The sequence below is a fragment of the Pristiophorus japonicus genome, chromosome 16 (genome assembly GCF_044704955.1).
Source record: "Pristiophorus japonicus isolate sPriJap1 chromosome 16, sPriJap1.hap1, whole genome shotgun sequence".
NCBI classification, from domain to species: Eukaryota; Metazoa; Chordata; class Chondrichthyes; family Pristiophoridae; genus Pristiophorus; species Pristiophorus japonicus.
Genome location: NC_091992.1, coordinates 136,329,015 through 136,354,799, shown reverse-complemented (window position 1 = coordinate 136,354,799; position 25,785 = coordinate 136,329,015). Strand labels below are relative to the sequence as shown.

At 45.7% G+C, this 25,785-nt stretch overlaps 1 protein-coding gene across 2 annotated transcripts in view; it reads left to right on the top strand.

The window, feature by feature from the left end:
- The window catches only part of mbtd1 (mbt domain containing 1), a 49,207-nt gene that overhangs the window by 6,716 nt on the left and 16,706 nt on the right, over window positions 1–25,785 (top strand). For both annotated transcript variants that reach the window (XM_070857969.1, XM_070857970.1), the window contains exons 2-10: window positions 8,677–8,878; window positions 10,834–10,967; window positions 14,149–14,266; window positions 15,737–15,819; window positions 18,090–18,207; window positions 19,195–19,329; window positions 21,754–21,842; window positions 22,466–22,700; window positions 23,617–23,672. In XM_070857969.1, the coding sequence (XP_070714070.1) occupies window positions 8,677–8,878; window positions 10,834–10,967; window positions 14,149–14,266; window positions 15,737–15,819; window positions 18,090–18,207; window positions 19,195–19,329; window positions 21,754–21,842; window positions 22,466–22,700; window positions 23,617–23,672 (1,170 nt within the window). The remainder of the gene's footprint in view (window positions 1–8,676; window positions 8,879–10,833; window positions 10,968–14,148; window positions 14,267–15,736; window positions 15,820–18,089; window positions 18,208–19,194; window positions 19,330–21,753; window positions 21,843–22,465; window positions 22,701–23,616; window positions 23,673–25,785) is intronic.

Genomic DNA, 25,785 nt, shown 5'->3' with positions numbered 1-25,785 from the left:
TTTTCACTGGAATATATTTTTGTTGAGCACTATGAAAGAGCTCCTTAAAAGTCCTCCACTGTTCCTCAATTGTGCCACCGTTTAGTCTGTGTTTCCAGTCTACTTTAGCCAACTCTGCCCTCATCCCACTGTAGTCCCCTTTGTTTAAGCATCGTATGCTCGTTTGAGACACTACTTCCTCACCCTCAATCTATATTACAAATTCAACCATACTGTGATCACTCATTCCGAGAGGATCTTTTACTAGGAGATCGTTTATTATTCCTGTCTCATTACACAGGACCAGATCTAAGATAGCTTGCTCCCTTGTAGGTTCTGTAACATACTGTTCTAAGAAACAATCCCGTATGTATTCTATGAATTCCTCCTCCAGGCTACCCCGTGCGATTTGATTTGACCAATCGATATGTAGGTTAAAATCCGCCATGATTACTGCCGTTCCTTTTTCACATGTCTCCATTATTCCCTTGATTATTGCCCGCCCTACGGTGAAGTTATTATTTGGGGGCTTATAAACTACGCCCACCAGTGACTTTTTCCCCTTACTATCTCTAATCTCCACCCGCAATGATTCAACATTTTGTTCATTAGAGCCAATATCGTCTCTCACAACTGCCCTGATATCTTCCTTTATTAACAGAGCTACCCCACCTCCTTTCCCTTCTTGTCTATCTTTCCGAATTGTCAGATACCACGTATGTTTAATTCCCAGTCTTGGCCACCCTGCAACCACGTTTCTGTAATGGCCACCAAATCATACCCATTTGTAATGATTTGTGCCGTCAACTCATTTACTTTATTTCGAATGCTGCGTGTGTTTAGGTAGAGTGTTTTAATACTAGTTTTTAAACCATGATTTTTAGCTTTGACCCCTCCTGCAGCCCCTTTATATTCATACATATTATCCCTTCCTATCACCTTGTGGTTTACACTTACCCCAGTGCTACTCTGCTCTGTTGCGTCCTGCCTTTTGCATTCTTTCTTGGGGTCCTATTCATCTGAGCTCTCACCCACTCTAACTAGCTCAGAGCCCTCTCCTGGGTTCCGAATAATCCTTGCATTGAGGCACCGAGCTTTCATGCTTGCCTTTTTATTACACTTTGACCCTTTAGAATTTTGTTGTACAATGGCCCTTTTTGTTTTTTGCCTTGGGTTTCTCTGCCCTCCACGTTTACTCATCTCCTTTCTGTCTTTTGCTTTTGTCTCCATTTTGTTTCCCTCTGTCTCCCTGCATTGGTTCCCATCCCCCTGCCATATTAGTTTAACTCCTGTGGTATGATTTGTTCTCTTGCACAATAAGAGTTTTGAGTTGGTTAAATATTAAAACAAAAGTTTCTGATCAAGGCAGAGCAGTTAAAATACATCTATTGTATCTTTGCCTCTCCTGATCAATGGCTTGTTGATCAAAAGACTCCTGTAAATAGTTTTAACAGCACTTGCTGTCTCAAATTGAATTGAAATTATCCTTTTTTTAAAAAAAAAAGCTATGAATTATTGGACATAGTGCACAGGTTGTAGAAAGGAAGAGTGAGTTTTGTGGAGGGCCTGGAGACTGGTTCTTGGGGGCAGTTGAACAGTCATCTTGCTGATATTGGCTCGTTGCTTCTGTGCTGCGGAGCAAGCTATTCCGAGTGCCGCAGTGGCCTGTTGCAAAGAAGCTTCAGTGCCCGTCGGGGAAATGTAAATGCACTCCTCACAATCCCTGTTTTCTTCTCCCTCTTGCTGTTGCCACCCTCCCCATAATGTCTGATCTGCAGCTGAGCATTCACCTGTTGATGTGAATTGGTGACTGCTTTTGGTGCTAAGCACTTAACTTTAAAAAAAAAATGTTCAGTAATTAAGGGTTTGGGATTTCCAGTTTCTGTTTTTGTAGTGAATTCTAGAACTGAATGAACGTATGTTTTCTTGATTTAGTGGGTACAGTTAATGAGCATCTAATGAAGCAGAAGTTTTTGATACTGGTATTAGAAGTTTGGTGTACTGACACTTTTGTGGGGGAGGAAAGAGCATAATTGTTTTGACAAGTCTCCCACTGTATGCTGACAGGACAGATCATCATCTCCGGTGCCTTTGCAGATGTCTGGGGAGATGAATGATGGGTAAGCTGCAATCTGCTGCTTACAGGTATTGGGGAGGTGACCGACAAATACCGGAAGCAACTTGAGAGGTTCCTCTGGGGAATTGTGTGTCTTTCACTTTCTTTCCTTCCCTTCCCTTCCCTTCCGCCTGTTCACCCGCAATCCCCAAAGCTTCAATGTACCTGTTTTGACTTAGAATTTGGGAATTGGCCACAAGCTGAAATTGTACCCTCGGCCTTGGGATCGTTTTGGGGTAGTAGAGTGAGAGAATGCAGTTCAGCGAATGAAGGGACTGGGGTCAGCCAATAGCTTTATTTCTACGAATGAGGCTGATTTGAACTCGCTTGTGACTTGGCCCAAGAGGTGCCAAATCAATCTTCAGTGATGGAGACCTATTGGCGGGGCAGTTGGCCATCGCGCTGACCCTTGAATGTTTTAACGCCATCAGCCCAACTCACCAGCTCTCCAAACATTAGATTCCACTGCCTTGCCCGATAGATCATTCCAAACATTTATCATCTAAACTCATGACCTCTTGTTTCTATCAGCCTGACTAACCTTCGAGTAATATTCTGAGTTCATCTTATCCGTGCTGTGTAATACTTTATATACCTCCTGTGAGGTTGCCCCTTAACCACCACCTTTATGGTTAGTACCGCGCAAATGCCTGTATTCTTTCCCCACAGCCCCCCCCCCCATAATTGGCAACATTCTTGTTGTTCTTTAACAAAGTTCCGCGTCCCGTGAATATCCGAGGTAAAACTTGAAGTTGGATAAGGAATTAGCTGAAAGGGAGGAATCCACAGCAGCTACGAATGAGGGGAGTAATGTGGGCCGGGGAGATGCGCTGAATGGTGTGGTTTGACTCCTCCTGCTTCAGAATTGGATTCAAAAGCACAGTGTAAGTTGGTAAATGTAAGTTCATCATCACATTTACAGATGATGCCAAACTGGGGCAGTGGCAGTTTTTGATATACAGACTTGTTTGTTCTCAGATGTGGGCAATGCTCCATTTATTGACCATCGACGGTTGCCGTGATGTACTGTGGGATGGGAGCCAGATCAGGTAGGGGTGACCAGGTTCCCTGCCCTGAAGGACAGGCAGGTTTTTACAAGAAGCAGTTTTGATGCTCATTCTTTTCCCCCTCCCCACTGCAAATCCACAAATTACCAGATTACTTCAGAACGTGCCATGGTGGAAATGGAACTCTCAACCTCTGGGAGCCCTAGTAGATTTCTAAATCGCACCACACAGTGCATCTCCCTGGCCCCATGAGTCTCTTCCGGCGCAGACATGATGGGCCGAATGGCTTCCTTCTGTGTCATAAACATCTTTGACTCTATGGGTTGCTAGTCCAATACCAATACTGCACGATCACGCCACTATATTCAGATTTAGTCATTATTTAATTCTGTATGCTGGTTGGTTGCATGATTATTGCAATGGACACTCAATGCTTGTGTGTTGTGTTATTTGTGAGCCATTGGTGACCTTCCATTGAGCAGACCCTGTGGGAACTGGGTAAGCACAAAGATGAGACACCACAGCCCAATGTAATGTTTGGGATTTGTTTTCTTGAACAGGTCCAGAAGATACTCTCGGCTGAAAATCTCTTTAGTCCTTGACTCCCTCTGGCTTAGTGCAGCGTGATATTGAGCCATCAAACCAGCGAGGTACCAAGTCCACGCTGAGTTGGCTGATCCTGGGTGTGGCTGCAGTGGGCTGCTTTCATTTGTTTTGCTGTTCTTGGAAGATGGAAAATGATCCAGGATTTTGCAATCCAGTGAGCCCTGCTGCAAGCATGCTTGTATGAATTTCAGGAGAGCACAGGCCCTTCATGATCGAGTAGCCTGCAGGTATTCACTGTTCATTCACACATGAAAAATGGGCACTTGGGCGACGTTTCAGAGGGAATGGTACCCCAGCAGAAGCTCACGCTGTTGGGGAAAACTGGGGGCAGGAAACGAGGTACAGCTTCTCTGCTCGCGCCCCTCCTCTGGTACTGCGTGGAGTTCTGATCGCCAATACACAGGGTAATGTCCCAGCCCTGAGGATGCAGAGAAGTGCCATGAGATGTTGGGCGACTGAGTCATGAAGTTAGATTTGAAAACTTGGACTCTTCAGCCTTGAAAGGAGGCATTTGAGGCAACCTTATGGAGGCTCAAAGCCTCCTTGATGAAATGCAACATCCCCACCGGCACCTGGGAGTCCCTGGCCAAAGACCGCCCTAAGTGGAGAAGGAGCATCCGGGAGGGCGCTGAGCACCTCCAGTCTTGTTGCCGAGAGCATGCAGCGGAAGGAGCGTGTGGTAAACCTGTCCCACCCATCCTTTCCTTCAACCACTGTCTGTCCCACCTGTGACAGAGACTGTAATTCCCATATTGGACTGTTCAGTCACCTGAGAACTCAGTTTTAGAGTGGAAGCAAGTCTTCCTCGATTTTGAGGGACTGCCTGTGATGATGGAGTTATATAAGCACGATTTAAAATGAAACCTTAACTGGAGGATGAGGAGGCATCGGTACAAATTGGTAAAAGGAAAGCACTACTTCACACCAAGAGCGATTTAATATCTCATTGCACTCTGGGTATGGAAGGAGATGCTCTGGACTAACTCAGGAAAGAAAGAAGCAAAGACTTGCATTTATATAGCGCCTTTCACGACCACCGGGCGTCTCAAAGCACTTTATAGCCAGTGAAGTACTTTTGAAGTGTAGTCACTGTTGTAATGTGGGAAACACGGCAGCCAATTTGCGCTCAGCAAGATCCCACAAATGGCAATGAGATAATGACCAGATAATCTGTTTTTAGTGATGTTGATTTGAGGGATAAATATTGGCCAGGACACCAGAGAGAACTCTTCCCCCGCTCTTCAAATAGTGCCACGGCAACTTTTACGGCCACCTGAGAAACTGAGGCCCCTCTGGTCTAACGTATCATCCGAAAGATGCCACCTCTGACAGTGCAGAGCTCCCTCAGCACTGCACTGGTGTGTCAGCTAAGATTCTCTGGAGTGGGACTTGAACCCACAACTTTCTGACTGAGGTGAGGGTGCCACCCACTGAGCCACTGGCTGGCAGTGATGAGGGTGATGAACTTTCCCTGAAAGGATGAGCTCGATGGGCTGATTGCACATCTTCATCTGTACTTTTGTTTAAAACTAAGGCCGAAAAAGCAGTCACTGCAGTTTCTCATAACTGCTCAGTAGCTTTTAAAATGTGAATTAAAAGCAGTCTATGTGTGGTACTCATCAAACTGAAGTGCTCTTGGAGAACTCTTAATGTGAGCTGCTAACATGATCCTTGTCCGAGGAAGGCTTGCTGGGAAACTCCTGCTGTTACCAACCAGTCCTCACAGATTCTGCCTTTTATCGGGTCCCGGTTGTCTTGTTGGAAATTGTGCTGTCTCGGTGCTTGATGGCATTGTTAACTTGTGTCATAAACGGGGATTGTGTATACTCTGAGAAGTGAATCACCAGAGCTTTGACACACTGCCAGCCACTGAACCGAGAATCTCATTGAGAATAAATATGGGCAGAATTTACAGATGGTAATCTCCGGACTTTGTGCAGAGCAATGGGGCAAGAAAGGTTAGCAGTGATTGTCGTTCCTTTTTAAACTGGCAAAATGTGTGTCGTGTTTCATCAGTTCTGCTTCTCATTATGTTAAAAGGCAGATTTCCGTGGGTTTTGTGAAGTTTGACCACACATTACTTGGGGAATCCCGTTCTTGCCGACAAGTGCACCTGTGATGATTCGCAGTGAACGGCTGTTCTTTGCTGTGGGACAAAGAAGTGTAGAATGTAAAATGGGTGATTTTCAATCTGGTGAGCTCACTGCCCTCATCCACACCGAAGGTCTAGGTACAGACTGCCACCTTCCTGCTGTCTCCACCATTAAATAGTGTTTCTTCCTTTTTGGACTGTAAAGTTTTGTTTGTGAACCCTGGTGGCTGACTGGACAGATGTGCAGCTTGGGTATTACTGAGTGAACTGCATGCACAATCCGGGCTCCCTCCTCACTGACTGGGTCTGTACAACAAGCCTCAGCATCCCAGGCAGGGCTGAAGGTCCCTGCTCAGAATTACTAACCAGTAACTTCTACTGGAAAATGTGTGCTTGAAATCAGAATTGGGTTCAACTGTGATGCTCTTTGTCTGTCTCTCTTCCCCACGCACCCCCGCCCCACATCCCCACCAACCCTTCTTAGTTGAATATTGGCACTCTTTGGCTGCAATATTGGAGGATAGTTGGTGCTTTTGGAACTGTGTCCCACAACAGGAGGGATGGGATAAGATGAAGAAACAATAACTTGTATTTATAAAGCTCCTTGTAACATAGAAAATCAGCCCAAGGCGCTTCACAGGCGTATGGTAAGACAAAAATTTGACACTGAGCCACATAAAAAATGACAGCAGAGCTTGGTCAAAGAGGTAGGCTTTCAGGAGCGTCTTAAAGGAGGAAAGAAAGGCAGAGAGATTTAGTGAGTGCCAGAGCTTGGGGCCCAGGCAGCTGAAGGCACGGCCACTGATGGTGGAGAGATTATAATCAGGGATGCTCGAGGGCAGAATTTGAGAAGCGCAGACATCTTGGGGGGTGGGGGTTGTGAGGCTGGAGGAGATTAGAGATGGAGGGGGGGGTGGGGGAGATTACAGAGATAGGGGGTGGGGTGAGGCCATGGAGGGATTTGTAAACATAAGAACATAAGAATTAGGAACAGGAGTAGGCCATCTAACCCCTCGAGCCTGTTCCGCCATTCAACAAGATCATGGCTGATCTCTCCGTGGACTCAGCTCCACTTACCCGCCCGCTCCCCATAACCCTTAATTCCCTTATTGGTTAAAAATCTATCTATCTGTGATTTGAATACATTCAATGAGCTAGCCTCAACTGCTTCCTTGGGCAGAGAATTCCACAGATTCACAACCCTCTGGGAGAAGAAATTCCTTCTCAACTCGGTTTTAAATTGGCTCCCCCGTATTTTGAGGCTGTGCCCCCTAGTTCTAGTCTCCCCGACCAGTGGAAACAACCTCTCTGCCTCTATCCTGTCTATCCCTTTCATAATTTTAAATGTTTCTATAAGATCACCCCTCATCCTTCTGAACTCCAACGAGTAAAGACCCAGTCTACTCAATCTATCATCATAAGGTAACCCCCTCATCTCTGGAATCAGCCTCGTGAATCGTCTCTGTACCCCCTCCAAAGCTAGTATATCATTCCTTAAGTAAGGTGACCAAAACTGCACGCAGTACTCCAGGTGCGGCCTTACCAATACCCTATACAGTTGCAGCAGGACCTCCCTGCTTTTGTACTCCATCCCTCTCGCAATGAAGGCCAACATTCCATTCGCCTACTTGATTACCTGCTGCACCTGCAAACTAACTTTTTGGGACTCTAAAAGAGTTTCATGCACCAGGATGAGAATTTTGAAATCCAGGCATTGCTTAACCAGAAGCCAATGTAGGTCAGCGAGTACAGCGGGTGATGGGTGAGCAGGACTTGCTGCGAGTTAGGACATGGGCTGGCAAGTTTTGGAAGAGCTCAAGTTTACGTCGGCTGGAATGTGGGAGGCCAGCCAGGGGTGCGTTGGAATAGTGAAATCTAGAGGTAACAAAGGCACAGATGAGGGTTTCAGCAGCAGATGAGCTGAGGCAGGGGTGGAGATGGGCGATGTTATGGAGGTGCAAATAGGCGGAATTAGTTGTGCTGTGGATATGTGATCGGCAGCTCATTTCAGTGTCAAATATGACACCAAGGTTGCAAACAGTGTGGTTCAGCCTCCGATAGAAGGTGGGGAGAGGGATGAAATCCGTGGCAAGAGAACGGAGTTTGTAGCGAGGACCGAAAACAATGGCTTTGGTCTTGCGAAAATTTTTGCTCATCCAGTACTGGAAGTCAGACAAGCAGTCTAACAATTTAGAGACTGTGGAGGGATCGAGAGAAACTGGGGGAAGAAGGAGGGAGACAGTTTATTCATATCGAGAGCTGGGGCACAGTGTACTTGAATATTAAGAGGCTGATTTGGTCTTCAGTTACTGTGATTAAAGGAAAAATGTCTTTGAACAAAGCAGTTTATCGGGGTCTTCTGTTCAGATGTTGTCCAAGTTTCATGTACTGATCCTGATTGGTGCAAATCTATTGGGTCACTACTGTAATCTTGTTGGCCACTTCTAACAGCAGGTTATGTTTGAAAATCAGGGTGGAAGTAGAGGTTAACACTGGGTGTTGTGTGAAGTCCACTGCAGCAGCCGCAGCCTTTACCGTTGGCTTTTGTCCTCTTTGGGCAGTGGGTGAGTAAATTGTGGGAACCAAATGTGAAGTGACCATGGGCAGAGAGGGTGCAGTGGAGCGATAGATGCAGGTTTATGTCTGCACTATTAAGTTTATATCTATGCTGTGCTGAGCAGAGGGAGGAAAAGTGGGAGGTAGTGACATTCAAGGTACACTCCATCACCTCCTGGGATTAATGGAAGCTTGGGAGAAAGTCATTCTGAGTCTTGATGCATAAGCACCCAAGCAAACCGTGTGAACGCCACTCTTGCTCTTCGCGTGTGGGATATCTACTACGGTACACACTGAACTATTTTGTAATCTGTTTGCAGACTGAGCACTCCCCACGGTCGGAGAGGAAGAGGAGGGACTCGTTTGGAATGTTTGACGGCTATGACAGCTGCAGTGAGGATAGCAGCAGCAGCTCCAGCTCTGATGAGAGTGAAGAGGAAGTTACCTCGATACCAGCCAGTCTCCCACTCATCAAAACCAATGGACAAGTCTACACGTACCCAGATGGCAAATCTGGAATGGGTCAGTCCAGGGGTTCCCACTTGTGTGTTACAGTCAGTCCTTCTCATGGGCTGTTACAAGATGGCCAGAGTACCATGATGTGGATTGGAGTTCACTGTATAGAATCCGTTTGGACCCAGTCTACCCATTCACACTATTGTGTAGAATGCTAAGTCCAAACACACAGTGGTCCCCAGTTATCCAGCGTCGAGTCGTCTTATTAAATATAACTGGTTTCCAAATGCCACCCAAAGCTGGTGACCCATGTCTGTAGCCTATTTCCTTTGTGTGAAACCTAGGATGTGTCCTGTGTCCAGTCTGAAAATTATTCCGTTTTCAAAATTCTGGATCGAACATGGAGTCTCTCGGCAATTCAGCTGTTTGACCAACGTGTCTTTTGTAGTCTCACACGACTAGCTCTAAAAAACTTACAAATAGACCAGCATCACAGGAAATGTTGGGAGTTAGCCTTCCTATGGCCACTAAGCAGGAACGCCAAGTAATGCAGAGTGTTTTGTGCTGTGAACCTGTACCCACGAGGCAATGGGTTTAGACGGCATCAAACCCATTTCAGTTTGAATCTCTGTAGCCAGTCGGAAGGGTCTTCCACCCCATCAGTGGGATTGGATTTGAACCCAGGTACAAGAAAGCACAGCACAAAACTCTCTGCATTGCATGCCATTCCTGCTTAGTGACCGCAGGAAGGCTAATGGACAAAAATGGTTGGTGCAATGGAGGTTGATGGTTAAAGAACATCAGATGTTTTTGAAAGGGCTTTACGCTGTGTTCTATCTGTTTGACCTGTGTAGTGGCCACTGATTCCAAATCCCTGAGTACTGAATGCCGTTACCAATTGGGAAAATATTGTAGAATTGTATTTAATTCCCCAGCAGTGATTCATCTTATTTTCTCACATTAAACAAGTCACTTGAAAGCAGATGAAAAATGTTTTGAGCAGAAATCCAATACTTGCTCCATTGTCACTATCTGTGCATGGTATTGTGCTGTATTAGATCCTGTAATGGGGTAACTGGGTTTGATTATACAGCTGATAAATTTATCTGCAGGCTTTGACTCATGTATTGGCCCAAGTGTACAGACCCCTGGCAACTTTCTGTAGGAAATAAAGGCTACCTTCCTGTGGCAGTACTTCGATCAGCTATTGCCGTATATGTGACAAGATTTTACTGTAAAATATGTTCAATTTAATGGGAAATTTTTAGAACTCTTATTCTAACACAATAAATAATAGTTAGAAATTCTGAGGATTAATTTTGTTCCCTGTTTTTTTTGGGGGGGTGGGGGGAGGATAACAACTTTGCTTATCAAAGCAAGAGAATGGGACCCATTTAACTGTGCACCCACATGTCGGCAGCTGCTGTTACATCGGTTTAGTGGCTTGCTAACGCTGTCTGGTCTGATCCATGGGCCTTGCGTAGTAGGTGGCAGTGCCACGGTATGCCTGCTGTGGGCGGCAGCCAAAAAGTCTTGATCTTTACCAGCTGCCAGTCCTGGCAAACACACAAGACCATGGATCGAGAACTGGCACTAAACCAATATAATTGCATCTTGAGGTTCTCATTTCCAGCTTGGGAAGTACAGCCTACTGTGAAGCAATTTCTCTCCATCCTTATGGCTTGCCTGGATAAGATTGGCCATTTGGAGAAGTTCTGTGCTGTGAACCCACGCCCACTTGTAGTTGGGCTGAGGCTGTTCCAACTCGTCTACTGTAGCACCTTGTGCAACCAACAGTTTGAGAAGGCTGTCCCCCAGTCAGGCTGGGGTGGATTTGAACCTGGGTCCCTGAGTCAAAATGGTAGTTTTCTAACCCAGAGTGATGCCTCGGTCTACTTTTTAAAAAAAAACATAATCTGTAATCTGTGCTCTGAGTGCTAAAGTAGTGACTGACTGACTGCATGTGTCACTGGTGAGCTCTTGTCATTGTTTTTCTGACAGTTCTGTTCCTTCTTCACCAGCCACCTGTGAGATGTGTGGGATGGTCGGAGTGAGAGATGCTTTTTATTCCAAGACCAAGCGATTCTGTAGTGTGTCCTGCTCCAGAAGCTACTCATCCAACTCGAAAAAAGCTAGCATTTTAGCGAGACTTCAGGTACTGTTTCCTGTATATACTGTAGCATTGATTTTCTGTCTCATACACCTGCCATCTTGGCTCTCCTTCCCTCCCAGTGACTTCAGTTATGCGGAGGTTTGTCCCAGAATAGCGCTCTCTTTGAATGGGAGATCGAGTTCTGAGTATGCAGCAATACACAGCCAATAGTGCTGGTTTTCTGAGGGTAGATGGTTCTGGATTGGCTCTCTGCATTTCCAGTGGATTGGCTCGCAGGCTGGTCTGGAGTTTCCGGACCCCTTCCCCATTTAAGTGGCATTATGACAGATCAACAGTTGGTTTAGCTTTCCAGTGATATTCAAGAACTGAAGCTACAATTGAAGATCTTGTCACGAAGACTGTCATACTGATTATTAATTAAAATGGCAGCAACTATTCTCCCGAGATGGCAGTCACCCCTTTTAAAGGAGCTGCTTTACTTGTGGCGTGGAGCTGCTAAAAGCCGTTGCTTACAGTTGACGCTTTTGACCGTGATTGACTGAACTGTCTCCTGTGCAGTGTCTTTCACATGTGGATCTGATTACACAGTGGTACAACTAAGAGACATTTTCAGGGATTTACTATTATCAGTCAGAGAGTCACTCTTCAGTCACCCCTTTCTCAAATCTTGTGATTGGAAGCCACACAGAGCACTGTAAACAGTGTGTATTAACAGAACTTATTAAGGGTTTGTATGTGTGGGTGGGAATAAACTGGCCCTCTTGTGGGATGAGATTCCACTGCATGCACGTCTTTCCCTTGGAGTACAGTTCCTGCAGATAACCGTTTCAATTAAATCAACGTTACAACAATCCATGTTCCACTGTCTGCTTCTCATTCTAGTAACTGCTCCTTGCAGCTTCATCTCCTCATCTGTAATCCTCAAAACTGCCTTCTCCTTTGGCAATTATACTGATTTATTCCTTCGAGACCTCTTAGCGCTACAATGCTTTAGCACCATCACCGGTAAGTGTTGAAGATGGTGCTCACTTTGGCCTATTGGACTGGCCATATTCATGACTTGGATGAAGTGGCCAAGTGTAATGTAGCCACATTTGCTGATGATACAAAGATGGGTCTCCAGTCGTCCTGGTTAATCCTTGCCACTGGACCAAGACCTAGCTCTGTCAAGCCCGTGTGGTGGCTGGTGTGCAATGGTCACCACACATTAAAAAAATCCACGCACAGGCATCTTCAATTGGAGTTCAGGACTGGCATATCTGGTCCTTCATTGAAACATCTGTGAACCCATGTGGAAGCAAATCATCCTCGTTCGAGGGACCGCCTACGATGATGATGGGGTGGGAGAGCAAATTGTGAGGAGGACACAAAAAATCTGCAAAGGGATATAGACAGGCTAAGTGAGTGGGCAAGAATTTGGCAGATGGCGTATAATGTTGGAAAATATGAGGTTATCCACTTTGGCAGAAAAAATAGAAAAACAAATTATAATTTAAATAGAGAAAAATTGCAAAGTGCTGTAGTACAGAGACACCTCGAGGTCCTTGTGCATGAAACACAAAATGTTAGTTTGCAGGTACAGCAAGTAATCAGGAAGGCAAATGGAATGTTGGCTTTTATTGCAAGGGGGATAGAGTATAAAAGCAGAGAAGTCATAAGAACATAAGAAATAGGAGTAGGCCATACAGCCCCTCAAGCCTGTTCCGCCATTCAATAAGATCATGGCTGATCTGATCATGGACTCAGCTCCACTTCCCTGCCCGCTCGCCATAACCCTTTATTCCCTTATCGCTCAAAAATCTGTCTATCTCCACCTTAAATATATTCAATGACCCAGCCTCCACAACTCTCTGGGGCAGCGAATTCCACAGATTCACAACCCTCTGAGAGAAGAAATTCCTCCATGTCTGTTTTAAATGGGCGACCCCTTATTCTGAGACTATGCCCCTAGTTCGAGTCTCCCCCATCAATGGAAATATCCTCTCTGCATCCACCTTGTTGAGTCCCCTCATTATCTTATATGCTTCGATAAGATCACCTCATTCTTCAGAACTCCAATGAGTATAAGCCCAACCTACCTTCATAAGTCAACCCCCTCATCTCCGGAATTAACCTAGTGAACCTTCTCTGAACTGAACTGCCTCCATTGCAAGTATATCCTTCCTTAAATATGGAGACCAAAACTGTACGCAGTACTCCAGATGTGGCCTCATCAATACCCTGTATAGTTGTAGCAGGACACTGGAGTTATGGGAAGCAGGCGGGGAAGTGGAGCTGAGTCCATGATCAGATCAGCCATGATCTTATTAAATGGTTGACTCCTGCTCCTATTTCTTATGTTCTTATGAAACCGCTTTGTAAGAAATTTACTAATTTCTTACAAATACTGACTGTCCAAATACTGACTGTCCAAGGATTGCTACAGTGACTCTTGAAATAAAGTTGTGAAGATTTGCTAGTCTTAATTTTTTTTCTCTTTTAAACAATGGTTACTGAATACTATGGAACTGGTTGGGAAGGATTAACATTGTGATCGGAATTATTAACAACAAACCTGTTGGCACAGTGACCGAGGAATTTCCGACAATGTTTTTGTTAAAATAGCAAACTCCAGAATCGTTCAGTGTTCATTACTCATACTGGACAGTGTGATCTCGGCCCCCAGGTCTGTTGACACAAAGAATTATGCGCAACTACAGTGGCAAACAAGAAGTCAGTAATTTCCATAAAGAAAGACTTGCATTTCTATAGCGCCTTTCACGACCACCGGATGTCTCAAAGCGATTTACAGCCAATGAAATACTTTTTGGAATGTAGTCACTGTTGTAATGTGGGAAACACGCCAACCAATTTGCGCACAGCAAGCTCCCACACACAGCAATGTGATAATTACTAGATAATCTGTTTGTGATGTTGATTGAGGGATAAATATTGGCCAGGACACCGGGGATAACTCCCCTGCTCTTCTTCGAAATAGTGCCATGGGATCTTTTCAGTCCTCCAAGAGGGCAGATGGGGCCTTGGTTTAATATCTCATCCGAAAGATGGCCCCTCCGACAGTGCAGCGCTCCCGCAGCACTGCATTGGAGTGTCAGTCTGAATTTTCTGTGCTCAAGTCCCTGGAGTAGGACTTGAACCCACAACCTTTTCAAGTGCATTTATTTTGGATTGTGCTGCAACGGACATTACATCTGTGACTTGTGTTTATTTTTCTTCTCAACAGGGAAAACCTCCAACAAAGAAGGCAAAAGTTTTACAGAAACAGCCATTAGTGGCTAAACTAGCAGCCTACGCACAGTACCAGGCAAGCCTACAACAGAACCAAACCAAGAGTAAAGCAGGTGATGCATCATCTCTGGTGCCGTGCATTACGCTGGAAAACTACAAATCCCCTTTGTAACGTGTGGTCACAATCCAAGAAACACTCGGCTCTTTCCTGTCACTGTCACCTGGTGGCCAGGAGGCAAGATATAGCAGGTCCTCATTGTTTTTAAAAAGTCAAGGCACTGGGCAAGGAAGCAGTTGAAGTATTGCTCTGCTTCCTGTGTGAGTCAGCGTGTTTGCCCAGTGAACAGCTGAGCATTACCCACGTTTTTTTTATTCGTTCACTGGGTGTGGACGACGCTGACGAGGCCTGCATTTATTGTCCACCTGCAATTGCCCTCGAAGGTGGTGGTGAGCCACCTTATACAACTGAGTGGCTTGCTAGGCTATTTCAGAGGGCAGTTAAGAGGCAACCACATTGCTGTGGGTCTGGAGTCCCAGGCCAGACCAGGGAAGGACGACAGATTTCCTTCCCTAAAGGACCAGATAGGTTTTTACAACAATCCAGTAGTTTCATGGTCATCGTTAGTGGTGGTAGCTTTTTATTCCAGATTTACTTAATTAACTGACTTTAACTTCTCCAGCTGCTGTGGTGGGATTTGAACTGGTGTCTCTGGATCATTAGTCCAGGCCTCTGGATTACTGGTCCAGTGACATAACCGCTGCGCTACCGTATCCTACCGGTGTGTGTAGAGGGTACACATGGTACGATGGGTAACTGCCCTGGGAGTGTTTGATGGGACAGTGTAGAGGGAGCTTTACTCTGTATCTAACCCCGTGCTGTACCTGCCCTGGGAGTGTTTGATGGGACAGTGTAGAGGGAGCTTTACTCTGTATCTAACCCCGTGCTGTACCTGCCCTGGGAGTGTTTGATGGGACAGTGTAGAGGGAGCTTTACTCTGTATCTAACCCGTGCTGTACCTGCCCTGGGATTTGAACTGGTGTCTCTGGATCATTAGTCTCGGCCTCTGGGTTACTAGCGCAGTAACGTAACCACTGTGCTGCCGTACCCCTTGTTTGATCCTCGAGCTGTGTTGAGAAGCCAATCTCGAGCAATGCAGCGGTACAGGAGCCACAGTACGTCTCGCCACACCTGGGTTAGCAGAAGAAAGCCCAGTCAGGGTTGCTGCTCCTGTAGCCAGCGGTGATCTTGTGCTGGAAGAGCCCGTGTATGTACGGTTGGTGAGGGGAGAAGTGGGCTCGGCCGACGCGGGGATTTCCACACTTGCCGCTCGCTGTCGAGCCTCACTCATTATAATGGCCAATTTGGTGAGGAGCATTAAGGTGACTGCCATGGAACTGTAACCCAGCAAGGAATCAAAACCTTGAGGCGGGTAATTGTGTGAGGGAAGAAGGGAAACACAGTGCTGCTCCTAGACATTTGTTCCCCATTAGCCGAGGCTACATGTTTGCTACCTGGGCCTCTTGCTAACTGAAAGGCTCTTGCTGCAGCCTGTGTTCTCACTACTTATGTCATCATTTTACAGCAGTCACTGTGGAAGGCTTTGACTGGGGTCAGTACGTTTGGAGCAATAAATTTACTGGGGCTCCTGTCAGCTGCTTCAAGCACGTGAGTACAATTCTGTTTTACTGACCTATCCCTGACATCAATCACTGCGTGCATGTAGAGTTTTCCCAAAGAACACAAATGTTGGTATAAGTGAATTGCCATTAATTTATAAAAGTTCGCTTGGGTCAAGGACAATAGGAGCTGGAAGTGTGCTGTCAGGAAGGAGCTGTACCTGTCCTAGGAGTGTTTGATGGGACAGTGTGGAGGGAGCTTTACTCTGTATCTAACCCCCTGTATCTGCCCTGGGAGTGTTTGATGGGACAGTGTAGAGGGAGCTTTACTCTATCTAACCCCCTGTATCTGCCCTGGGAGTGTTTGATGGGACAGTGTAGAGGGAGCTTTACTCTGTATCTAACCCGTGCTGTATCTGCCCTGGAATTTGAACTGGTGTCTCTGGATCATTAGTCCCGGCCTCTGGGTTACTAGTACAGTAACGTAACCACTGTGCTGCCGTACCCCTTGTTTGATCCTCCAGTTGTGCTGAGAAGCCAATCTCGAGCAATGCAGCGGCACAGGAGCCACAGTACGTCTCAGCACACCTGGGTTAGCAGAAGAAAGCCCAGTCAGGGTTGCTGCTCCTGTAGCCAGCGGTGATCTTGTGCTGGAAGAGCCCGTGTATGTACGGTTGGTGAGGGGAGAAGTGGGCTCGGCCGACGCGGGGATTTCCACACTTGCCGCTCGCTGTCGAGCCTCACTCATTATAATGGCCAATTTGGTGAGGAGCATTAAGGTGACTGAAGGGATTAAAGGGTTAAATTATGGGGCTGGATTGCATAAACTTGGCTTGTATTCCCTGCAGTTCAGAAGGTTGAGAGGTGATCTAATCGAGATAGTTATAATGATAAAGGAATTTGATCTGGCAGATGCAGAGAAGCTATTTCCTTTGATGGGGAAATCCAGAACAAGGTGGCATAACTTTAAAATTAGAGCTAGGTGAGTTAGGAATGAAATCAGGAAACACTTTTTCTCGCACACAGTAATGGAAATCTGGAGTTCTCTCTCAAATGACTTGAAATTTTGAAGAGTAAGATCGATAGATTTTTGATGTGGATTAAAGGTGGGCAAACTGTTTTGAGGTGCAGATAAGCCATGATCTAATTGAATAGCAGAACAGGCTCGAGGGGCTGAATGGGCTACTCGTGTTCCTATGTATGTAACGCGTACTGTTCCTGACTGGAGTGTTGGTTGGAGCAGTTACACTCCACCACTGGATTAGGTAACTCAGCACAGATGTTGCATTGAATGCAGTATGCGAGCCTCTGTGGCTTGGTACGACATTGTTATGTACCTACCCACTGAGCCATCAGTTTTGCTCTCTTTCCCCAACCCCCTCTCCTCCAATGGTGGTTTGTTGCCATTTTTCCTCTAATAAGGACTATGTTGTAATTCTCTGGAGAGATGTGCTGGGATTATGGGACTGTCAGCTATTTTAATTGTGCTGATCACCCAAAGACACAATTGTGACTGAATTGGATGTAATTGTTTCCTCCGGAGTTGTAATTGCAAAATACAGTCACAGGAATCTTGAAAGGTTATAATCAGTGTGTGGGTTAATAGATGGCTGGCACTGAGTGCATTTACAATAAGACCAGTAATTTCACACAAGCAGACCGTGAGTATTTAAAAATATTGTATGTGCATCTTAAAAATATCCTGTTGATAGGGCTGCAGTATAATCACGGGGATTCTGATGTCATCTGAACCCCTCAATTATGGTCCTGCCTTGTAATCATTCTGTGATCAATTCACTTTTTTTTTTATCAACTTGGTCTCCTGTGGCATTGGTCATAGACACAAGTTTCTTTCTGTAACTATTTCTCTTCTGCATTGCACTCTCTAACTCTCTCCATCTCTGTCTGTGTTTCTCCTCACTGTCTATGTCCTCCTTCCTTTCTCGTTTCCCCCAGCCCCCTCCAATCCCTCTGTCTGGCTCATCTGAGTATTCCTTTACTGATTCAGTCACCACCTATGATTTAACTTTGTTAAAGCTCAGTTGTGCTTGTAACCAGGGCCTGGTGGGTACAAGCAGAGTCTGTTTATTTTATTTGTAGTTGTGTGTTTTCATGCTGAAAGAAGCTGCCGGCACTGACTTTGAATCCCAGTGTACTTCTGATCTATCCATACTGAAGTGTTAAATACAGTGACATCCATAACTGCAATTTAACCAAGAGTTAATGTGTTGAATTGCTCGGACTTGTATAGCATATACTTCTGCAAGCATAACTTGGACTGCAGCATCTGTAACACAGCTCCTTTTTGTTATTAAACAGGTACCCATGGGGACGCACTGGGGAGACATTGCAGAGGGTGTAAGGGTGGAAGTTCCTAACACGGATTGCAACCTGCCTACCAAGGTCTTCTGGATTGCAGGCATCATCAAGTTAGCAGGTACAACTAAACACTTGTTTTGGCAACAGTGATTTTGAAGCTTTGCTGCAGCAGCTGCAGTTGAGCAGCAATGATCTGGTTTGCAGCCCAGTCATTTCAATGCTGCTTCCTCTGTTGAGTTATGGCTGTTGCTTGGGAGAGGTTCCTGCTGTGGAGAGGGTGGGGGGACTCCTCCCATCCTGGGGGCGGGGGGGGGGGGGAAAGCGTGGGAGAAAGGTGCTGCTGTCCAGCGGATGTGGAATAAAGCATTGAGCAGCTGTGGAGAAGTGTCTGTTCTGTCTCTGGTTGCTGAATGCAGGGATGTAGAAGTGGGGTTGTAATTGGGGTGATCAATTCTTAAACTTTTTCGTGCTCCACCTTGAATGCTCCTCACGAGTTAGGAAACAAGGGTATAAAATGGTGCTTTGTGCACGACCGCACAAGATTTGCAGGACAAGAGTTAACACAACGTGCAGTCTTTGCTTTCTTCTCACACCAATGAGTCATTCAATTGTCCTCTATTTTAAACCTTGTCTCCATAATCACTGTTTTCCAGTTAAAGACTTGAACAGTTCAGATTGCTTGCAGCATCATGTTCTTTCAAGTACATTTAAACTTGCCCAAGGGGATGTATATTTGTTAAATCCCTCCCTCCCTCTCCGCTGCCTTGTGCTTTCTCCACAAGGATGTAGAGCATGAATTTTCTCACTGGTCTGAGACCTTGCAGCAGGATTGTGGAAGATCTTCTCTCAGGACTCGGGCAGAACTGCTCTGAAATCGATGATGGGTGTGCGGCAGTGGCTTAGGGATGGACTTTGCTCTCTGGGAAGGGATCTGTGCTTTTCCGTAGTAACATGACTGAGATTGACATCTCAGCTGGATGGGGTATCTATGGGTACAATCTCGGCCTTTGCCCCATCACTGCACATGGATCAGTTCAGTGTGCCCTGCTCCTGATGACTGAGATTTATTTCTTGGACTCCAATGGAGATCTTTGTTTTCTTGCAGGTTACAAGGCTTTGCTCCGATATGAAGGTTTTGACAATGACGCTAGTCTCGACTTCTGGTGTAATATCTGTGGTTCTGATGTCCATCCAGTTGGCTGGTGTGCAACTAGTAGCAAGCCTTTAGTTACTCCTCGAAGTAAGTGTTCTATGATGGTTCTTCTATAATTTAAAATGGTTATTTGTTTGTGTGGGACGAACATTGTGGTCTCTCAGATAGTTTGAAGTCTGAATCTTTGGGGGTGGTGGAGGAAGAATGAGAATCTGTTGGTGCAAACGCTGCCTCCTGTGTGCCTCAACACTGGTTTGAAACCCACTCCTAACCTGTAGTTTTTTTCCCTCGGAAGAGCTTTTCTGCATCTCACCAGTTTGTGGAAGTGATTGTACTGTGATGGGGGATGATTGTGTTTGTGCCCACCTCGCTGTGAGACCTGCAATCTGGTCCCTGCTCCGCGCACAGCACGATGATTGCTCTGATGAAAGGCGCTGATGGCATCTGTGGTTTGCAGCAGGCCTTGCCCTTGGCCATTCTGCTGCCTTTGACACCATTAATCGTTCTGTCCTTAGCAGTCCAAGGTCATGGCACCATTCTTCATTCCTCCTTTCCCAACACTCCGTGTCTTCCAATGGTTTCTTCTCTTGCCTACATGGTCACCACCAATGTCTCCCAGCACTTTATCCTTGGGTCCCTATCATCTTTACAACAAGATTGAGAAGCTTGGTGTCAGGTCCCAGATGTATGCTAACAAGGTCCAGCTTTACCTTGCTGCCACCTCGTGTGATTGCAGGGCTGTTCCTCGACACACCAATGACTGGTTCCACAAAGTCTGGGACAAAATAAAAAAAACTCCAACTCCATGTAGGTATGCTGAAACCATCCTTTTCCAACTGTGCCTATCGGTCGATGTGCCTCTCTTAACTGCATGAACCTCCTGACTGTCCCCATGGGGCATTACTTGATCCCTGCTTCCTCCCCACTAAAACAACCTTCTACATTCAAAATATTGTCCACCTCTGCCCCATTTCCCCCCCCCCCCCCCCCCCCCCCCCCCCACCAACACACACCCATAGCTGCTGAGACTGGGTTCCTTGCCCACATCACCGTGAAGCTCAACTTTCCAGTACCACCATCTTGCTGGCCTCTGTTTCTACCCATTCTTTCAGAATCCTCATCCTTGCCACAAAACCCAAATTTCCATCTCCCTGGTTCATGTTGGGCTCCACTTGCTCCCTGTGTCCCTTCAAATCTTTTAAAATCCTCATCCGTATCTCCAAATTACTACATGGCCTTGCCCCATAATAATACCTTTCTGAATTCCTGCAGCCCCATGTTTTTGCTTGTACTCTTCACTCCTCTCACACTTGGCTGTCTATCGTTACCTATCCTCTTCGCTCCGTCGTTGGTGTTTGCCCCCTCGAATTCACCCTCTCAGTCTCTCTGCTATTACATCCTTGCTCCTTACTTTCAAAGGGTTTCTTTTCTCCTGTTTTTTAGCCTCACCCCTAATTCTATTTCTACCAGTTCTTCATTCCTACCACGTGTACACATTCTTCTACACTCTGAAGCTCTGCGTTGTTCAGACGTGAGGTTTGAGGAACCCTATATAAATGTACATTGGTGGTCGTTACAGGGTGACTGGGCATTTAAGGGCTACCCCATTCTGTCCCGAGTTTGGGTCCCCGTTCTTGTGGAGCCTCGGCTTTAAAGCTGTACATCGAAGGCACCAGGTTCCTGAGACTCCAGACTATGTGTGCATATCCCCCTTTTATAGCCTAGGATTAAGTGACTGTTCAGTAAAGTACACTTGGCCTTTGAAAGCTTTGTAACCTTTCTTTTGGACTAGGAAACATAATTCGTGAGTTTCACAGTAATGTCCCAGTAGTAAGATCATTGATCATTTGCCATACAGGGAAAAAAATCCAAGAATGTTTAATAGTTTTTTTCAATTGAACTACAGTTTTCCTTACCAAATATCGCCCCCTGTTCATAGTGGCTACCCTGTTAGTGAGGGCACATCGTCCTACAGACTAAGCACACTGAAGCCCTTTTTGCGATCCGCCCAAGTTCCTTGGAGCCATAGCTTGACCAGTATCATGTCTTGTAGCTGATCCTTTTTGGAAGAATCTGCAGCCAGGTGACGCGTGCAGGTGGGCTGTTTGAGGCTGCCGATGCCGGTGTTTCCAGGATCAGATTGTGGTGCTTGGACCAGAACCTCTGGCTCTCGTGTGATTTTGATAAGTGGTCGCCAGTGTTGAGATTCTTAGCTGATGAGAGCATGTGCATTGGGATGTGTTTACAAGTTGGGTTTCTACCATCTCGAATGTATTCAGATATTAAAACTGCTTTATGCTTGTGTCTGATTTATAAAAAAAATAACAGCCATCTTGTCTCTGTAGACGTGCATATATTCTGCTAAATTTACTTGGGCATTCTGGGTGGAAACATGCTGTCGGAATGTGATCTATGTTTCTGCTCCACATGCTATGGGTTAATGCTTGTTATTGTCTGATTACGGTCTGATTACAGTGTGTCCTGTGTAATTCCCTCCCTCTCTCTTTCCAGCTATCCAACACAAATACACAAACTGGAAAGCTTTTCTGGTGAAAAGACTAACTGGTGCCAAGACCCTTCCCCCTGACTTCTGCCCCAAGGTAAGGTGCTCGGCTGCTATTCCTTTTCATTCCCATTGTTTGTTTTCTTCAATGTTATTACATTCCATGCTTCTCCCAATCGATTGGCTGCTACTTTGTCCTTGGTTTCCTTCCCAAATGTTGACTCCTGCTTGGGTCTGATTCCAAGGGCACCAGTTGTGCTTTGCTATCTCGCTCAATATGTATCCGTCTTGACCGTGATTGTCGACGGGCACTTGACCAAAAAGGGCATCCGTGCTGGGCCTTGTCCTTTCTCGTCCAGCATTCACACATGACCAGTCCACCTGGATATCAATCGGGCGCAGGGAACCTCGCTGATAGTTTTCCCTGCCCCCTCAACCCAGGGATGACCCATTGTTGCTGCCTGAGCAGAGATCAACCAACCCAATTGCAGATTGATTCTGGGACTTTGCTGAACTTTGTGGCTCAGGCACTTGGTGTAGAAAGTTGCTGGACCATTGAGAGCTCCCCAGGTCGTCCTTTGTTGATAACTGAGACTGTGGCCACAAACACTGGCTTGCTACTGTGACTGGCAGCATTGGAGCACCAGCATGCTGCACTCAGAAACAGAAGTGCAGATAATGCTGCCCGCTTCCCTTCGGTAACGTTAAGCTGTCTTGCAGGTTGTTGAGAGCATGCAGTACCCTTTCAAAACCGCCATGCGTGTGGAAGTCGTCGATAAAACGCACCTCTGCCGAACAAGAATAGCAGTGGTCGAAAGCATCGTGGGAGGTCGATTACGGCTCATCTACGAAGAGTGTGATGATGGGACAGATGATTTCTGGTGTCATATGCTGAGCCCCCTCATTCACTCTATTGGTTGGTCCCGGAGTATTGGACACCGATTCAAGCGATCGGGTAAGGGTTGAGTTCAGAATTTTTGCATCTTTAGAAATTGCATATGGACATCTGGTCAGAATAGGATTGGGCTCAGCTGTGGTGCCCTTCATGGTCGAGTAGCTTGGTAGCTTAGCGCCCACTTGGTTACGGTTCTGAAGGGTGGCTGCACCTGTGAAATAGAGGATGGGGAAAAGTCGTTCTGGGTGGAGAAAGTGTTTTATAATTGAAAGGTTAAACGGGTATGTTTTATTTTCACCACGTTTTATTGCAACATTTAAATCTGATTGTTTTGAGGTGTCTACCTCCAGGAGGGTAGAATCAGTACAGCGTTAATGCTACCTTAAACAAAGGCAGAAAAAGCTGGGAACACGCAGCCCATCAAGCCGCATCTGTGCAGAGAACAGACCGTCTACGTTCTGGGTGTGTACCTTTCTTCACAACTGATAAACAAGAGACAGAAAGCATAATGACATGACCAGGAGAAAGGGGGAGGGGATTTGTGTGTGTGTGCGTGTGTGTGTGTGTGTGTGTGCGTTTAGTCAGTCATCTGTGGAATGATGTAACATTGTCTCCAATAATAGACCCAAGCGCTGAAGTAATACAAGATATATAAATAGCTACGGCAGTGAACGTTGAGACACAAAATCCGGGGGTCAGTGTTGACATTTAAGACTGGTTTAAAAATGAGGATGCAGCTGAGGTGTGAAATGACTGAGGTCGATGTTCAGACCATTGATGCCCTCTTGCCTGTGAACTTGCCATACTGTGAAGACTAACGCTGAACTTTCACTCTGTGCTGGCCACCAGCCAGCCTGCTTTTATTTGAGGTTGACTTTGCATCAAGGTTTAGTTTCTGTCACTGCTGCCTCCTGCATTGCTTGGCTGCGTGCCCATTATATATTCAATTAAATTTACAACTTTCTTTTACATTCAGATGGTTCAAAGAAGCAGGAAGGACAGTGTGATGCTGCACCACAGTTGTTTGCAAAGGTAAGCTTGTCGTATTGAGGCAGTGTGCCCTTAACTCTGAGGAAAGTGGGAGTGTTCGGGTAAAACGGTATTTTGGGTCGATGAATATCCAAGTACCCCTGTATTTCCTGGTTCGATACGGTTTCTCTGGTTTGCTGTTCCGGTTTAGAATCTGCATGTGTGTTTAAAAACTACCAGGGAGAGCCTGTGTTCAGTTACTTTGACAAAGCTGGTTGCTTTCATGCAGCAGGTTACTGTAGTAAATACTGTTTGTGCAGCAGCAAACAATCAATGGGGTGGAGCTGGTTAGGTTAGATAAATGTTTTATTTCAGATGCTTACACTGATCACACAACAAGTACAATGCTTAATGCTTTAATCTTTGCGCTTCTGAATGTAAAAATACAGTGACTAGATTTTTTAAAACGCTCCTGCTTTTTTTAAAGGGTCAGGCCTTTTGTTTAGATAATATTTGCTTTTCCTTTGTTGTGTACATTTTTCCTCCATGTGTGCTGGAATGGGGTTCCCAAGCTCCCTCAGGAAAGTGCATTTCGGGAGGCCTGGTGAGGACAGGATTGAGCTGGACTGTGGCCCAAGTCGTCATACCTTGCTGCCACGCTCTCGGTTTAGATTCACACTCATAGACCAGAATCAGAGAACGGTTACAGCACAGAAGGAGGCCATTCGGCCCGTCGAGCCCGTGCCGGCTCTTTGCAAGAGCACCTCAGCCAGTCCCACTCCCCCGCCCTTTCTCCGTAGCCCTGCAATTTTTTTTCTTTCAGGTACTTTTCCAACTCCCTTTTGAAAGCCACGATTGAATCTTCCCCCACCACTCTTTCAGGCAGTGCATTTGTGCATTCGAGATCTTAACCACTCGCTGCGTTTTAAAAAAAAAAAGTTTTTATGTGCATTTGGTTCTTCCAATCACCTTAAATCTGTGTCCTCTGGTTCTCGAACCTTCCGCCAATGGGAACAGTTTCTCACTATTGTCTAGAACCCTTATGATTTTGAACACGTATCAAATCTCTTCTCAATTTTCTCTGCTCCAAGCAGAACAAGCCCAGTTTCTCCAGTCTATCCGCATTACTGAAGTCCCTCATTCCTGAAACCATTCTTGTAAATCTTTTCTGCACCCTCTCTAAGGCCTTCACATCCTTCCGAAAGTGCGGTGGCCAGAATTGAACACAATACTCCAATTGAGACCGAACCTGAGCTTCATAAAGGTTCATCATAACTTCCTTGCTTTTGTACTCGATGCCTCTATTTATGAAGCCCTGTAAGCTTTTTTAACTGCTTTCTCAACCTGTCTTGCCACCTTCAGCGATTTGTGTACATATACCCCCAGGTCTCTCTGTTCCTGTACCCTTTAGTTTATAATGCCTCTCCTCCTACCAAAATGTATCACTTCGCACTTTTTGCCGTTAAAATTCATCTGTCATGTGTCCGTCCATTCCACCGGCCTGTCTGTCATCTTGAAGTCTGTCCCTATCCCCCTCACAGTTCACTATACTTGCAATTTTTAAAAATTTTGAAAATAGTGTCCTGCATACCCATGTCCAAGTCATTAATATATATCAAGAAAAACAGTGGTCCCAGTACCGATCCCTGGGGAACACCACTGTATGTATACCTTCCTCGAGCCTGAAAAACAACCGTTCAGTACGACTTTCTGTTTCCTGACATTCAACCATAAGTGGCATCACTGTCTAAATCAGACTTGTCCCAGTGAGCCGTACTTTGAAGAATACATTGTGGGATTGTAATTGTGACTTTTCCCCTCCCATGCTAGGCTGCATGTAGCCTTACTTTTACAGTGCACTGTATCAGCACACAGATTATTGACCTCCAAGTAATCTCACCAGTCTTGTCCAGTAGCATTGCTCTTGTGGTGGTTGTCTATAAATGATCTGGGAGTTGAATAATTTAGGTTTCAGGATCTTTTTAAATGTTGCTCCATTTCAGTTAAATGAAAAGTCTGTCGTTTAGTGAAGGGTATGGTGATTCTGTTACTGGACTAATAATCCAGAGAATGTCAGCTCAAACCCCAGTTTTAGAATTTGAATTCATCTTTTAAAAATATCTGGCGATCAGTTTCAGTAAAGGTGATCATGAAGCTGTCTCCCTTAAAAACCCAA